This window comes from Lissotriton helveticus, chromosome 3_1 (genome assembly GCF_964261635.1).
Source record: "Lissotriton helveticus chromosome 3_1, aLisHel1.1, whole genome shotgun sequence".
Taxonomy (NCBI): Eukaryota; Metazoa; Chordata; class Amphibia; order Caudata; family Salamandridae; genus Lissotriton; species Lissotriton helveticus.
The window spans coordinates 679,487,517-679,503,635 of record NC_136061.1 but is presented as its reverse complement, the minus strand read 5'-3'; the positions used below and the strand labels follow the sequence as shown (position 1 = coordinate 679,503,635).

General features: G+C 48.5%; 1 protein-coding gene across 1 annotated transcript in view; it reads left to right on the top strand.

Annotated features, from left to right (window-relative positions):
- ICE2 (interactor of little elongation complex ELL subunit 2) overlaps positions 1 to 16,119 on the top strand; it is a 747,964-nt gene that overhangs the window by 156,617 nt on the left and 575,228 nt on the right. Inside the window, exon 5 of the mRNA XM_078680821.1 lies at positions 11,690 to 11,824. Coding sequence (XP_078536947.1) covers positions 11,690 to 11,824 — 135 coding nt within the window. The remainder of the gene's footprint in view (positions 1 to 11,689; positions 11,825 to 16,119) is intronic.

Sequence of the window (16,119 nt, the reverse complement as noted above, 5' to 3'; positions counted from 1 at the left end):
GATTTCTAAAGACACTGTGCAAATGCTTGCTGCAAGAGTGAAACTTGGCGAGGTGTGACATAAAATGACACAGCTGCAGTGCTTGTTGTAAGGCATATTGACGGGTCTATTTTTGGCCGAAGTTTCCAGGGCGGCGCAGCACTCTGCAGACATATGTGCATTGCACGTCCCCAAAGCGTTTTTTTGTTGTTGTTTCTCTTTTGCCCATTCTCCTCAGAAACGCTGCAGGACTTTCCTGGGAGCAGAAGAGAGGAAGAACAGCAGGAGCATACCTTGCAGGAACGCTTACATGCCAACCCTCCCGATTCAAAAGGGAGACTACTGGTTTCAAGGCTAGTCTCCCGATTCCTCAACGAGCTTCTGACGACAGGGACTGGTCTTGTATGACTCGGAGAATGCTCTGCCAGTAACCTGCTCCCAGGGCACAAGTCCTAAAAAAGAAGTGGGGGACTAACCTAGTTAATTAGTATGCAAGTGGCATCGAAGCACGTGACATCGCGGCTAATGACATCACAGCGCGTGACATTACAATAATTGACATCAGATCTTAAGCCCTCACATATATGTTTAGCAGGTGTACCATGAGTACTTTTGAGCACATTTTGAGTATACTTGCAAACCCTCCTGATTTAGGCAGAAGATTCACACTTTTGTACGCTACGCATAAAACAATTTTACCTTTTCTCAGCGTTAAGCTTTCTATAGCCATAGTGCATTAAAAGAAATTGTGATATTTAAATTATTACAACGCCTCCACTGAGGTAGTAAGCACTATATAAATGCTATTTATTTTGCGCAAATACTGGGAAAGATCAACACATCTGACGTTCTTACAGTGAATGCATAAGGTGAGTGCCTTTGTTTCATCTCAGCTTCATTTGCATTAGGTGTGAGGCTCCTGACTGCTGCCAGCCAGGGGACTCCAACAAAAGGAGGCCTGATGACCCCTGAGATCGGGCCTTAGTTATGGGCCCAGCAGGAGTCAGATATAAGAGACATAAGAGAAATAAGAGAACCCCGTCCTGCCCGGCACGTTGTCGCAGATAAAAAACAGATAACGTGCAGGCGCTGCTGAAAGTGTCCCGGTGTTTGGGAATTACACCGGGACAAATTCAGCATCTTTTTTAGAGGGGCCAACTTCTTGGCAGGGTGGACGGCGTCCACCCTGTGAAAAAAGTGGGGGACGCCGTCCACCCGACTCGTGCCCTGCCTGCTCCTGCAGGCCAGTACACAACATCTTTGTCACGCTCTCTTTGCCTGCCATAGCATCTTCTCCATGCTCCTGACAGGTAAAGAAAACAAGCATTTACAATGCAACGGTTTCGCCTTTGTAAAAGTTAGAGCTATTGGCATTGTAAATGACAAATTTTGTATTTATGTGTTGGTTTTGAAAACAGATAAATAAATGGCATTGACATTTACAATGCCAATAGCTTAATCTCTCACGAATGCGAGACCTATTGAATTTGCACACACACACATAGCACAAACACACACACAGAGCCACACACACACACAGACAGAGCCACACACACACACAGAGCCACCCACAGAGTCATTCACATAGAGCCACCCGCACACACAGAGCCACCTACACAGAGCCACCCGCACACACACAGAGCCACCTACACAGAGCCACCCTTACACACACAGAGCCACCCTCACACAGACAGAGTGGGGGGGGGGACGAACACCTGCACAACGAAGAGGAGCGGGGGTGGGGGGAGGGACACCAGCACAGCCAGGAAGAGCGGGGTGGGGGGGACCTGGATGAAGGTGTGACTCCAGCCACCGGAAATAGTGTACTTCTTAGCTTGGGCTATGAGGTGATAGATTCTTGAAGATATAGCTGTACCTGGGTCAATATGTTGACCTTTTGCTGCTTTGCTAGCGGTGTGGAGCAGCTGCATGACCCAGAGAGACGAAAGCTGAGGTGACTGTCGTGGTTGGCTGTACGATGGTGTGCAAGGTCCCTGCACACAGAGCCTTACATCTCTCATTCATAGGGCACAGCAAGGGAACAAAATCACTGTCTCTTTCGTTCTCTGCATCAGCGCTTAGTGTTCTGCGCTCAGGCACAACATACCCCAAACTCTGCCCAATTTAAACCGCCCTAACTGTTTACAGTGGACTCAGACTGTAAATAGAACAGACACATGGTTTTTCAATAATGGCTCTGGATGAATCGTTCTGTAGTGCTCTGGTACATCAGTGGTCTTCAGCTGCGGGGGGGGGGCTCCCACTGGAGGAAGTGGGTAGGGAGCGGGCCACGGAGGGATAGTCTGGTGACATCAGGCAACGACTGAGGTTACCTCAAGAAACCACTTCAGTGGTGCCTAGAATCACACAGCATTTTGTCGAGGTTTAACTTGCTTGCACGAAGGGGGCCTGAGGTTTTAAGAGCAGTGTGACCGACTGAAGGACAGTGCACAAGCGGCAATTGTTCTGCTGGGAAGCCATCTCCACACTGCTGCCCATCACAACCCGGAAGAGCGGGGGTGGGGGGTGACGGACACCAGCACAACCAGGAAGAGCGGGGGTGAAGGAATTCTGCCTACAAGCAAAAAAATAAACAAGCTTCACTGTTGTGAAGGGAAACACCTTGTGGCTGTTCCTTTCCTTCTAGGCTGAAAGATCCCTGCCATGCCGGCAGGTATTTCTAAATATAGCAAACAGTCCCCCATGAGGATGATGGAGGGCATGAACTGTCACACCTTAGATGCCTAGTGTCTAAATAAAGTGCATAATCCTTTGGGAGGTAGAACAATCAGGATGGTCCGAAGTATGGATCTTTGGGGAGGTTTGGTGTCACAGAATGAACATTTTGAGGGGATTAACCCACTCAGCTATCTCAAAAAGATTAAAAAGATGCAAATTAAATATTTTATAATCCTCCCTTTTAAACAGCCATGCTCACACAATCATAACAAGAGTAATGTCTGTATGTCCCCACTCTCTATTTAATAATTTGCTCCCGCGTGGTTAAGGAAATGGTCATGGAATGCTTCATTTGAAAGAACCCTTAAAACTAAAACTCGTTTGTTTGCAATCAATAACTCATTTTTGTTTGCCTGTATAAAAGATTCTAGGTTTGAAAACAATCAGAGAAAGTCGTAATTCTTATTCTGAACATAGCAGTTAAAAAGCAGGGATATTTAGTTAGTGTCCCAGAGTAGGGGCTGGAGGATAGCCCTCCTGGTCAGAAGAGACGTCTGTGACACAGCATGCTCACTTAAATGTGAAACCAGCAACACCAACCAGAACACACACTAAATACGTAGGTCTTCTTACCTTTAATAATCAAAAGGCAGACAGCTATGGGCTGCTGTGGCACAGTATTCCGATGTCTGTCATGCCCTTTGTGCTAGTTGGGTGTTTACTTGTAGGTTTTCTGGGGTATATCATCTTATTGTGCAGATATAGCCAATCGCACAATAGGCAGCAAGCAGAAAGCCACGGGTGTTTTCAAAGCGAGCTTTGTCCAGAGTCTACTGAGGCAGAAAATTGGATTAGTGTTTCAAATGAACATTATTTTAAAGCCACTTAAAGGAACAAACTATTCAAATATTATCCAGTCCGCTTACCAGAGTGACTGTGAGAAATGCATTCGCAAAGAAGAGAACCAGCCCGACTTATTTTCTGAGGCTTGTGAAGTACACACACAACCCAGTAAATCCTGTTTTTCTTGCGGGAGGGGAAGTGAGGAAAGTATTAACAAAGCCGACCACCTACCTTAATAGGTGGCCAGCAATTAGAACAGTAACGAGCCCGTCCTTGTGTTTTCATGCATTCTCTGCTGACAGACGGACGGACATTCCTGAGACAGACCTACTCAACCGAGTCCCTGCAAGCTAAACCACTTTCTGTTAATTAGAAGGTAGAGCCGGGGAACCTGTGAAGACGGATCGCCTCATATCCTGTCCGCCCCGCTACTCGCCAGCCTACATCAGAGGTGTCTCCGCCTGGGAGGAAACGGGTTTCACCAATCTGAAAGGTGACAAAGGCGCACGAGGAAGCTTGTGGTGGAACAGGAAACCTTTGCATTTCTCTGCACTAATCCACATCAGAGTGTACCCCGAAGCACTCATGGACGGCTGGGGTAGAGTCGTGCGGTCCGCCTTGGCATGTTGCAGCACATGAGTAAGGTAGCCTTGTACATACTGAGGAAGGAGGCGGGGGCTCGAGACTGTGGATAAAAAGGGGTGGACAGGGCCGTATATACTGACCTGCAGGCTGCCACTTCTCCAGGAAGCGCTCCCGTTCCTATACACTACGGCCGAGTCAGGACAACCCCGTGCGAAAAAGGAAACTTTTGTCTTCAACGTGTCAAAGTCCACACTGGGAGAATTATTGACGGAGGAATCTACGCTGTCGATGATGACGCCCTTTATGAGCGCATCCGAGACTACAGGAAACCGAGACCAGCAGACCCCCGAGGCCCGGCTCCTGCCTGCACGTCAGCCACGAACAAATGATCAAAACATGCCGTCCCAAAAAAAAAACAAATCCGCCCACCGCCAGAATGACGTTTTCAAAGGGGCGGAGAGCGAAAAAATCGCCGGCACGCCCACGAATCTGCTCCGTGAATTACGGACAGATGTCTCTTCCAATGGCTAGCCTCCATTTATGGAGCTAGCCAATGGAAGAGCAGGCGGGACAAAGCCCCCGTACTGCTTCTCAAAAGATTTCGCCTGCGCGAACACTGCTGCGCAGTGGACGCCAGGCGTAACCTAAAAAGCAACTATATTTACATTTAGTACCATACATGACAATAGAAGTCAATGGGAGAAATACATTCTCCCGAATATTTAAAAAAAATCTCACACTTTCCTCTTCTCAAATGTTGAACATTTTAGAAGAGGAAAGTGATGGGAACATCAAGAAAAGCTAAATGAGTTTATCAAAGAGGGCAGAGAGTATTTTAGCAAAGATGGCAAATGTGGGAGTTATAACAGTTGTGTTATTTTGTGGTGGAGTGATTTGTATGGAAACCAAGGCGCCAAACAGCGTGACAGCAAATTGAAAACTACATGTGCGTGTCAATAGCCCGTAAATCTCTATTTCCAAGCAGCAAAGCTCATTATCAGACGGGGACTGTGCTAGAGAGCAAGGGCCTGCTTGGTTGGAAGACTGAAATAATTTTAGACTGCATTCAGTTTTTGTGCGTTTTTGGACACCATTCTCTCTATATAAACACCTTGTAGATTCATAAACCATAACAATCATTCATACACAATCATGAATGAACTTGCCCCTGGAAGGAAACCAGATCAATTAATTAGTCTAGTATAGGTATGATCTTTACAATATCGCTTCCTTTCTACCATGCCTTCATTAATGCAGAAGTACATTCCCAATTCACTGTTATTTGGTTTGCTCACTGATGCGCACTGCGTGCCCTATCGCCCTCCTGCGCCTCTAGCATTTAGCAGCATTCTTTACATGGCCCCGCCTCCCCTATCACAGACACTCTGTTCAGCTGGTGGGGCCTTCCTCTCTCCCCTCTTCTTCCTCTACCAATTAGCAACAGACGTGCAGCCAATTGGCTTGTTCTCCTGCCCCGAGAGCCGAGCAGTAACTCATCCTCTCAAACGGGCATCATCCTTCTGATTGTTAACTCCTACAGACTCCTGAGGCTTGAGCCGGGAGTGTAGTCACTGCGTTTCACTACTGTTGCTTAAAATTTTATCGCTGCCGATTTTAGCTTTCTGCTCTATTTTAAAACTGTTTACCTGTGCCTGGGGAAATTGCGGGGAACAGCGGGAGGCACTCTTGTGACACGGGCGGCAGGTCAGGCCCTTCTTGCAACTCTCCCAGTTTAGCTGCGAGGTACGCCATCTTGGGGGGAGTGTGAGGTCAACAGGGCAGCTGTTTTGGCCCCGAGCCTATTAATGCGGGCACAGCTGCGCCCACGCGCCAAAGGCTAGCCCGTCTGCGCCCGTCCGCGCCGGGTCACCACGAGCCGCCAGGGCCCCTGCTTCAGCTACTGCAAAATTGACCAGGAATTCGCTGGCAAAACACCATGCGTAGGTGTTCGATCTCCTAGTCGACGAGTCCCCCGACGCCCTCTTTCTCACGGAGACGTGACTTACACAAGACTCGGTAGCGGAGTCCTGGTTAGCGCTGCCGCAGGGGTATGCACTAGCGACAATCAACAGAGAGGGGGGCAGAGGGGGAGGTATAGCAGTAATTACCAAGGAAGCCTATTCTCTCAGCCTGTGTAAGGAAATCATTGCGGGCTGTGAAAGCGCCTTATTTAAAATCCATCTGAATCACAATCTCACTATATCCGGCCTGCTAACCTATAGGCCCCCAGGACCGTCCAGCTTGTTCAGGGACAACCTACTAAGTGCGGTTGGGCCACTGGCTAGTAAGTCGGCAAATTTTATCATCCTGGGGGATCTCAATCTCCATTTAGAGAATGGGGGAAATGCCGAGGTTGCTTGTTTTTTGGCTGACTTAGAAGCCTTCCAGCTAATGCAGCACGTTACTGAGGGCACTCATGTGGCGGGCCACCTTTTGGACCCTATCTTTTCCAACTTAGGTTCTTTGACTGTCTTCTCTCCGGTCCCGCAAGTCTGGACCGATCACTTCTTGGTTCCATTTGCTCTGCAATCACAGGGCAAATTAGAAGAGCCCTGCCCAGTCCGAGTGCTTAAACGTACTTGGCACAAATTGGATCCGGACCTTTTCTCAAGTTGGTTAACGGAGCATCAGCCTCATCTCCCACGTGATGCGGAGGCGGCCAATTTGTGTCTTCAGGAATGGCTGACAGCAGGCCTGGACAGTTGTATTCCAGCCAAACGAGGAGGCAAGGGGCGAGGACCTGCTAATCCCTGGTTTACTGAATCACTCTCGCTGGCGAAAAAGCGCTGCAAGCAGCTAGAGCGAGCGTGGTGACGCTCATATGAGTCGTCTGCAAAGATAGAGTATCGGGCAGCTATCAAACAGTACCACAAAGGCATCCGCAGAGCCCGTGCTGATTATGTGGCCAATACAATTTTAACCAGTTCAAACCCTGCCAAGACTATTTTTTTCGGCTTAACGGTATGAAGAGTGTGGGGCTCAAGAGGGCTTCTTACATCAGCTCTAACAAACATTGCGATGAGCTTGCACAGTACTTTCTGAATAAAGTTGAGCAGGTTTACAGGGGTCTACCAACGACATCCTCCCCTTTGGAAGGAGGGGTGTCAGACAAATCTGGAAACCCAGGGGTAGTCAGCCTGTCCTCTTTCCCTCCTCTGACCCTGTCAGGATACGAGGCTTTGTGTTCTAAAATCAGATCTGGCTCCCCGGTGGACCCTTTGCCACCTGCCCTCCTCTGCCCTCTGCACTCCTCAATTTCCCCGGTATGTCTCGATCTGGCCAATCTGTCCTTGAGCTCCGCTTCCGTTCCTCGGGCATGGAAGCATGCTAAAGTGGTTCCATTACTAAAAAAGCCTTCACTGGACCCGAGTGACCCCGGGAATTATTGACCGATTTCCCAGCTCCCATTTCTGGCCAAGTTGGTGGAATCTCATCTGAACTCTATCCTGGCCAAGTTCCTTGAGCAGAATGCTATTCTTGATATCACTCAGCATTGTTTTCGGCCGCAGCACAGTACCAAGTCTGCTCTACTCACAGTGTTAGAGAACATCCGAGGCAGTCTGGATGTGGGGGACTCTGCGGCACTGGTCCTTCTGGACCTAAGTGCCGCCTTCGATACGGTTTCCCATGATATCCTTCTGAAACCCCTCAAGGAAGTGAGAGTGAGAGATGTGACATTGGCCTGGTTTCGGACCTTTCTTGAAGACAGGTTCTTTCAGGTCCTTGTTCCTCCATACCACTCTCGGGAGGCTGTTCTACATCGAGGAGTCCCTCAGGGCTCCGTTCTGAGTTCTCTTTTGTTCAATCTGTATGTCAGACCCTTGGCAGAGGTGGCTAAGAGCAGGGGGCTGTCCCTGGTGTCTTACGCCGACGATACCCAATTGGTGTGCTTTCTCGAAGAAGTGCGACACCAATTTGGGTAAGTTTAAGGACGACCTCTTGGCTATATTGGACTGGATGGCGGCTAACTGCTTACAGTTGAACGCCAGCAAGTCGGAGATTCTGCTCTTCGCCAGGGATCGTGAGCTGTGGTCTGACCAGTGCTGGCCGAATCGCCTTAAGCCTGCCCCCCCGCCCCGAAGAGGCAGTGAAAAACCTGGGCGTGTGGTTCAACAGCAACCTGACCTTTGATAAACAGTCGAAGGCCGTTGCAGGGACTTGCTTTGGACTATTGCGCGGTCTCAGGCCACTGCTCGGTTTCTTTCTCTCTAAGGTGCGACAGACTATCATCCAGGCGTCTATCATGTCCAGATTGGACTACGCCAACTGCCTTTACCAGGGCGCCAACAAAGCGAGCATCAAATGCCTTCAGAGGGCTCAGAATGCGGCGGCTCGGCTTTTGGTTGCACTGCCTAGATCTCACTCGGTTGCCCATGTGCTTCCTAGGCTCCATTGGCTGCCAGTTGATTGGCGTATTGAGTTTAAGGCACTTTGTTACTCTCACAAGATTTTGTCACGACAGGCCCCTCCAGGGCTATTCCACTTGCTGGAGTACTACGAGCCGGGTCGCCTGCTTCGATCTGCTGACCTTGCATTGGTCCGTGTCTCACGCATCTGGAGAGCGAGGGCCGGTGGTCGCTCCTTCGGTTATTTGGCTGCGAAACTTTGGAATACACTCCCTCTCACTATGAGAGTAATGCCCAATCATCTGGCATTTCGTAAAGCCTTAAAGACCTGGCTCTTTCCTTGTAAGTAGTCTAATCTGTTCTTGGGGTTTCTGATAGCGCTGGGACGCCTCGTTGCTGAGGCAGTTACGCGCTTTACAAATCCAAATAATAAATACATACCACAACAGTGAGGCCCCTGCAATGGATGGCTTTGCATGTGTTGGTGTTTTAAAACATGAGTAATGCAGAAATGCGGCTGTCCGTAGGGGGCCAATCTAGCAGGGCGGCCCTTTAGTACCATTTTGGGCACCACCCACCCGCTCTAGTCGTTGGGGGTCCCTGGAGGAGTCTTCTCGCCAGGTCGCCACTGTGGCGTCAGTTCCGGTACGCCAGGTAAGGAGAGGGCATATAAGCCTCCCCCGCCCCTCCTGGCCGTCTCTGTTCACCTAGCCATGCCATCTTCCACCCTCCTCTTACCCGGCGACCTGGCTGGTGGACAGGGTACTCTGAATGTGTTAACGTTTTCTTTTGTGTTGCAGGTGGAGTCACAGGGATCTGGAAGCAGACGGGTACAGTAATGGTACCTCGGCGCGGCACAGTAGGAGTGCCAGAACCAAAGACCAGGAGCCTCAGGGCAGGTTCCTGGAAAATTGCGATGGCGCCCTGTTAGTCCTTCGGGCGGTTGGGGTTCTGACCAACCGGGGGTTTGCCCTGCTATGCTCAACCCTGAAAAGGGCGTGAGTAAAAGAGACCAACGTGTCACGTGATCCGGAAGAGGATCATCAAAGGTAGCACTGACGGGGTGTCCCACAGTGCTGGCTCACCAGGCGGGCATGGGCAGCATAGGTTGGCACAGCTGCCCACCCGTAAGATAACCCACATATTGCATACTCTTGTATGGAATAAACCTGCAGCGTTATTTTCCCAGAACAAAATTTGTCTTGTGTATTTATTCATTCTTGCATGCTCAGACTGGGGGTGGGAGAAGTTGCCGATAATGGCACTAAGAAGATGCATTTGTTGCCAGTGACAATGGAGGCAGTTGAGCAGTTGCATCGTCCTCAGCACCACTCGGGTGGGTGGTGTAACCGATGCAGCTACGCAGTTTGCACTACATTGTTTCAGAAAGACAACACCCAGTGTATGGTATACAGAGCAGGAGGCGCAATTGGAAAAAATATATGCCGGTCCCTCGCCGCCACACTGATATGAAGCATTTCAATTATAGCACTTTCTTAATGTTTGAAGCCCTGAAGTGTTTTAGCTTTAAACATCTTAAGCGCGATTGCTTCAAAAGTCAAATAAATAGAAAAAAAGGCAGGAGGCCACCATTTGTTTTCCATTTACTTTTGTAGCAATGGCGGCATGCCGAGCTTTATCCTTAAACATTTCGAGCTAAAGCACCACGTGCCGCCATTTATTTATTTCATTTATTTAATGCGATGTTATATAGCGCGAACATTACCCGAAGGTGTCAAAATGCTTTACAAAAGAACCAGTTGCGTTACATAAGGACTTTGGTACAAAAGTAAATAAATAGATACAAAAACAAGAATTTGCAATGCGATATGTCTTGCATTACTAAAAGTTTGAGCAATTGGCGTTGCAAATAATAATGTAACGCCAATAGCTCAAGCATTCAGTTTTTATGCACACCTGCAAGTACGTTACAGTGGAGAAAAACAGCTGGAACAGAGATGCCCCTGATGAAGAAATGTGCATAAATATTTTGTCTCTTGCTTTATTTTGTTATCAGTTTCTGAGAAATCTTGTGCATTACTAGTTGGGTGTGCTTTTTTCTGTGCAGTGCTACCTTTTAGAGAGGGGTGGCGCAGCGGCCAGAGCTGTTGACTCCGGAGCGTGGGGCTCGCGATTCGAACCACGGCGGCAGCTCTGCTCAGCATCATGTGACTCTGAGCTCACTTAATCTTCCTGACAGCCCCAGGGCCTCGCTACCAGTCGCGGCCGATATGACTTGCGGGTAGGGGATTCAAGCACGCGCGGGGTGTTAAATAATATTTTATAAAAAAAACGTATCCTCCCGGGTCCCACGACGTTGCGGCTCCTGGCGGGATCCCATTTTCCTGCACTTCTGCTGAACAGGAAGCAAGCAGCCTTCCTCCCCTCCCCTGAGCCAATCACAACACTGCAATGGCAGCGCTGGGATTGGTGAGGACGACGCCGAGCCTGGCGCCTGTGGGGAGACCACTTTCTCTATGTAGGCTGCATGCAGCCTACATGGAGTTAAGGGAGAATGCGCATGACCAGTTTGATCGACCCCAGGGGGCACACCAAACAATCAGGGCCCACAACATTGGGCAAGCCACTCTCCTGACCCGCCCACCCCCAGCAAGGCATGCACTTCTGCTCTCTTGCAGTGCGAGAAGCAGAAACATAAAATGGTAGTTTTACTATTTTATGTTTCTGCTTCTCGCACTGCGATAAAAAGCAGTAGGGGCGACTCTCCTCCGCCCTAATAGAGGACCCCCCCCTGCAGGGTACCCTAATGGGTGATAAGTGGTGGTTTACAAATAGAGACTTTAGATTTTTAGATTTAGGGTGACAGAAATGTAACGACTGAAGCAGATACCTCCATATGTTAATGAACCTGCAGCAGAGATGTGCATACAAGCTCCCAGACACGGGTTAAAGGATGGAATGATTTTGCCTTTCTTTCTTCAGTGTTGAATATCATTAGGACGGATGAGTTTTGTAATAGAAACAATGTTTCAGTATTTAGTATTATTACAGTTACCAGCTTGAGATCGGGGACATATTGGATCGTATGTTTTAGATTTGTTATGGGAAATTAATTTCACAACTGAATCGTATCCATTGGTTTATTTTTTACTGATAAATATAATTATGCATTCCTGGTTTAATGTAACAATGTTACAGTTGATTTGTATGTTTGTGAGTGTGTACTTGCCTCCTCAAGGAAGATAATTGTTACAAAGAATTCATGTTCTAACATTAAATGTTTTTTCTCTTTGTAGGAGTTGATAAAAGCATCTCTAGAACTTGTGAAGAGGTATCCTGAAACTTACATTCTTCATGACACAACCAGCATTATGGGTGGAAAAGTTTGCACGGATCTTGCCTTCAAACTAGAAAAAAAATTGTTGGCATTGGTATGTATATTGTTTGGCCTAGAACTAGGCTTTGTCCCAAAAGGTGTTGTACAATGTCTCAGAGGTTGACAGTCGTCCCTCTTACGACTTTCTGCATGCCTTGGTGATAATGTATCGCTCCTCTTGTGAGGGAGAGCGCAAGGTCTGTTTAGCACCACAGAAGGTGGATTCTGGGAGGTTACTGTGCCTCTCCAGACAGACGGGCAGCGGTGAATAACAATGTAGTGCTGTCATTTTCGTTAGGGTTGATAGTTTTGACAAATGTGATGACAACAGTCCATTTTAGACAAGCCTCCTGAGATGTGCCTCTTACATTGAGAAGTCACAGTCTATAAAACCAAAGCAGTCTGCTGTAATTATATATCGGAAAACGCATCCTGTATAATTCTTGACTTTTTGTGGTTGATATTAAGCATTGAATTTTCGGTAGATTGTCACCTCATTGTACCTGAGACAAATTATAAACACTCTTATTAGGACGTATTACGACTCTTCAATCCGTTGTTATTATTATCTTCAAGGCACAGGTGCTAAATCACACCACAGGCAATAAAAACGACAAGTCTTAGGGCATGCTTTCTCATTCAGTTTCTTTTTAGATGTCTTTTTCCGTATCACTCTTAAATGTTTAATTTTACTCGTGTTTTCTTTTGTCCCAATATTTTTATTAGAACACAGTTAAATGTATTACTGATAGTTTACACATTTCTGACAGAAACTTTTAACTGGATTCCTCGGGTTTTGAATATTACCTAGGTATCAGACTGGTTCCGTAAACTTTGGAGCAGTACCTCTGCGCGCCAGTAGGTGGTACTCAGCACTGCATGTGTTCCATTCTTGTAATCAAGTGCAGGGCCAATATAGACGCCACTCCCACGCACTGATGTTAGTTCCTTTCTGTCTGTACCATCAGTCATGGATCCAGAGCAACATCCCGTCTCTTTTGAGACCCGTTTGCCCCAAATTTCATCGTGTGCAGGTGACCGTTCACCTCACAAGATAACAGGGTACAAACCTTGTAAAAACTGTCGCAAACAATTCTGTGACTGATCCACGTGTGGTGTGCCTGCATGCCTGAGGTAGAGCTCAAAGGCCTTCAGTGCCTGCGGATCGATGAACCCAAGGGCATACAAGATCAGAAGGTGAAACTGTAGGTCACCAAGCATCAGTAGACTTCAATTCGAGACAGTTTCGAGGGCCGGTCTCAGGCCCATTCCCAGTTTCGAAGTCGCCAGAGTCGAACTCGAGGTGGATTGTGCTCACGCTCCAAATTCTCTGGTAAGTTAAAGAAAAACTATTCACTGGGGGCACTGCCCCTCCCAATCTTGTACACCTGAGAAGGCGCGAGGACATCTCCATGCCTTACAATCTTCTCAGTTGACAGTGGAGCCCATGCCGCCTCTTGTTTCGACACAACCTGTATTTCTGAGTCCGTCTGTAACATTGAGGTAAATCCAAGAGTTCTGCAGGCCATCCTCTAACTCTTTACACCAGTTCCAACTTCCTAGATCAAGGCTGTGTTCAGTATCTGTTGAACTGCAATCTTCCCTATCTGACCAGCTTTGCGCCCCACCTCTGCAAGGCAGGTCTCATTCCTTGTTTGGGACAGACTCCGATAGCGATTATGATAAAGGTGATAAAATTGGCCAACTCTACCGCGAAGAAAAGTGGTATGATCGCCTCCAGGTTGCCAGTGTTCTTGACAATTCTACTAATCCCGGCTTCATCTCCCCTCCAGGTCCTGTCACTGAGGAAAGTGGCTCCTTTGTGATAGCCATTCAGAGGATGAGTGAAGTTCTCAACCTCCAACTTCCCCACCTTAGAGATCAAAACTAATGTTCTGACAGAAGTCCTCTAGCCGGTGCAAACCAATGCAGAGTCCCTGTTGCCTTTCGTTGAGGCACTCACTGACACCCTCTTAGGGGCTGTGGCCAAACCTTGTTCTGGCCCGCATTGGCAAATTGTGATGCGCCACTGACTTGCCCAGGCGACCCTAACTTTTGTCTCTGCACCCCTCGCCTGAGAACTTGCTAGTGCAGCTTTCCACTGTTCAGACAAATCCTAACACTTTACCGACTACTCCCCGAGAGAATAAAGACTTTCGGGAAGAGGGTGTTTACTTCAACTAGTTTAGCCCTCCTGTTGGTTAATGGCAGTTGCCTGCCGTGCCTCTATTCCCACTCTTTGACATTTGCTTGCTCATATTCTAACTGGTGTATTGAAAGACCTTTGCCTCGTACTGACCCAGGCTATATAAGATGGCCATGATGCTGCCAGGTTTACAGGTTTACGTGCCATAGATTCCATCGGGTGAGCAAATGGCTTGGCTCTAGTGTCTCTATTAGTTGCCATGATTAGTTACTGTTGAAAGGGTTCTCCAGCGATGTACAACCTTTCCTTATGCACATGCCCTTTGTTGGGATGAAAAACTTTGGGGACAAAGAAGATTCTATTCTTGGGTGCTTCAGAGAAAGCACAGCCAAAGCGCTCTCCTTGGAATCGTCTGCTTTGCCATGCCAACCTCATCAGTCCTTTCGTTCTTTTTGCGGCTTTGGCACAGAGGTACTTCATAGAAACAGCCACTTCAGCCTGAGTGAGGTACCAAGCGCTTTTCGTGGGTGAGCCTTTGCCATCCACTGGCCCTGCAGTCAGGGACAACATACCAGTCAGCCCCTGTCCCCCGTGTGACCCTACCTGCCAAACTTCTTTAGCATGCCCTCAGTTGAGAATAGCCACCCAGTTGGCGGCAGGATTCAACAATTTCTACTGGGCTGACAGGCCATATCATCGGACAGGTGGGTCCCGCAAATTATCCAAAGGTGAGGAGGGTTACTCACAACCTTTCATGGCCTCTATGCCGCCCCCTCCATCATCCTCGAAAGACTGACAGAGAAATACCTGTCCTTCTTGCGGCAGGAAGTACAAGCCATTTTGGCCAAAAGGGCTATTGAAGGGGTGCCTGCGCCTGAAGTGGGTATTGGCTGTTATTCCTACTACTTTCTGGCGCCCAAGGAGGATTGAGGCCTTAGTCCTTTTTTAGACCTTTGTCCCCTCAGTGCCTAGTGACGACTTGTCGTTCATGGTGGATCGGGAAAATGTTCTGTTTACTGTGCTTCCCTTTGATCTGAGCAGTGTAGCTCCGGTTTTCACAAAAGTGATTGCAGTAGTTGCAGCACACCTTTGGCGGTCAGGGGTCCCAGTCTTCCCCTTCCTCGAAAGCTACATTTTGAAAGCAGGCTTGCCCAGACTATCGTCAACCACCTCCGGATGACTGCGAGCCTCTTCGGGGTTCACTATCAATGTGCCAAAGTTACACCTGACGCCTTCTCAGGCGCTCCCCTTCATTGAAGCTATTGTGGACACGGTTTAGTCCAGGACATTCAGGCCATGATTCTGATCTAACAGCCTCGGTCCTGTATTTCAGCGAGGTTGACTCTTAGGCTTCTGGGGCTGTTAGCCTTCTACATCCTGCTAGTCAAGGATACCAGGTGGGATATGCAGTGTCTGCAGAGGGATCTGAAGTCTCAGTGGGCCCAACATCAAGGGGATGGCCAACCACTTCCAGATTTCGGAGAAGACTGCAGGTTACTGGGCCGCTGTTGGGCCAGCAGCAGAGCCCCCCTTTGCCCTCCTCCTGAACAGACAGTGGTGACTGATGCACCACTTCTGGGTTGCGGCGGCTACCTGGAGAGGTGGAGGCCAGAGGCCTCTGGTCTCCAATGGAGTCCTGGCTCCATATCAACCTCATGGAGCTGAGGGCCATCTACTTGCCGTTAAAAACCTTCCATTCATCCAGCAAGGGAAGGCAGGCATAGGAGTTTACGGACAACACTGGTGCCATGTGGAATAGCAAAAAACAGGGTGGGGTAGGTTTGTGGACCCTTTGGTTGGAGGGACTACGTCTCTGGAAATGGCTGGACCATAAAAGAATTCTCCTAGTGGTGAACCACCTGGCAGGATCTTTAAAAGCTAGGATGGACGAGCTCAGCCATCGACATCTAGGGGATCACAAGTGGCAGTTGCACCCTGAGGTGGTGCACGGCCTCTTTTGTGAATATAAGTAATTCTGAGTGTTGGAGTTTCAAAGGCATCTCGCACTAGGAGAAACTTTCCGTCTTGGATGGAACTCAGGACTCCTGCATGCCTTCCCGCCGATACCGCGCCTTCCCCAACTTTTATGGAGGATCAGGACTGACCAAGCCCAATTAGTCCTAGTGGCCCTGGATTGGACACAGAGTATGTTATCAAGAAATGCTTGTTCATTTTGTCCCTCACCCGGCAAGGATTTCTCCGGG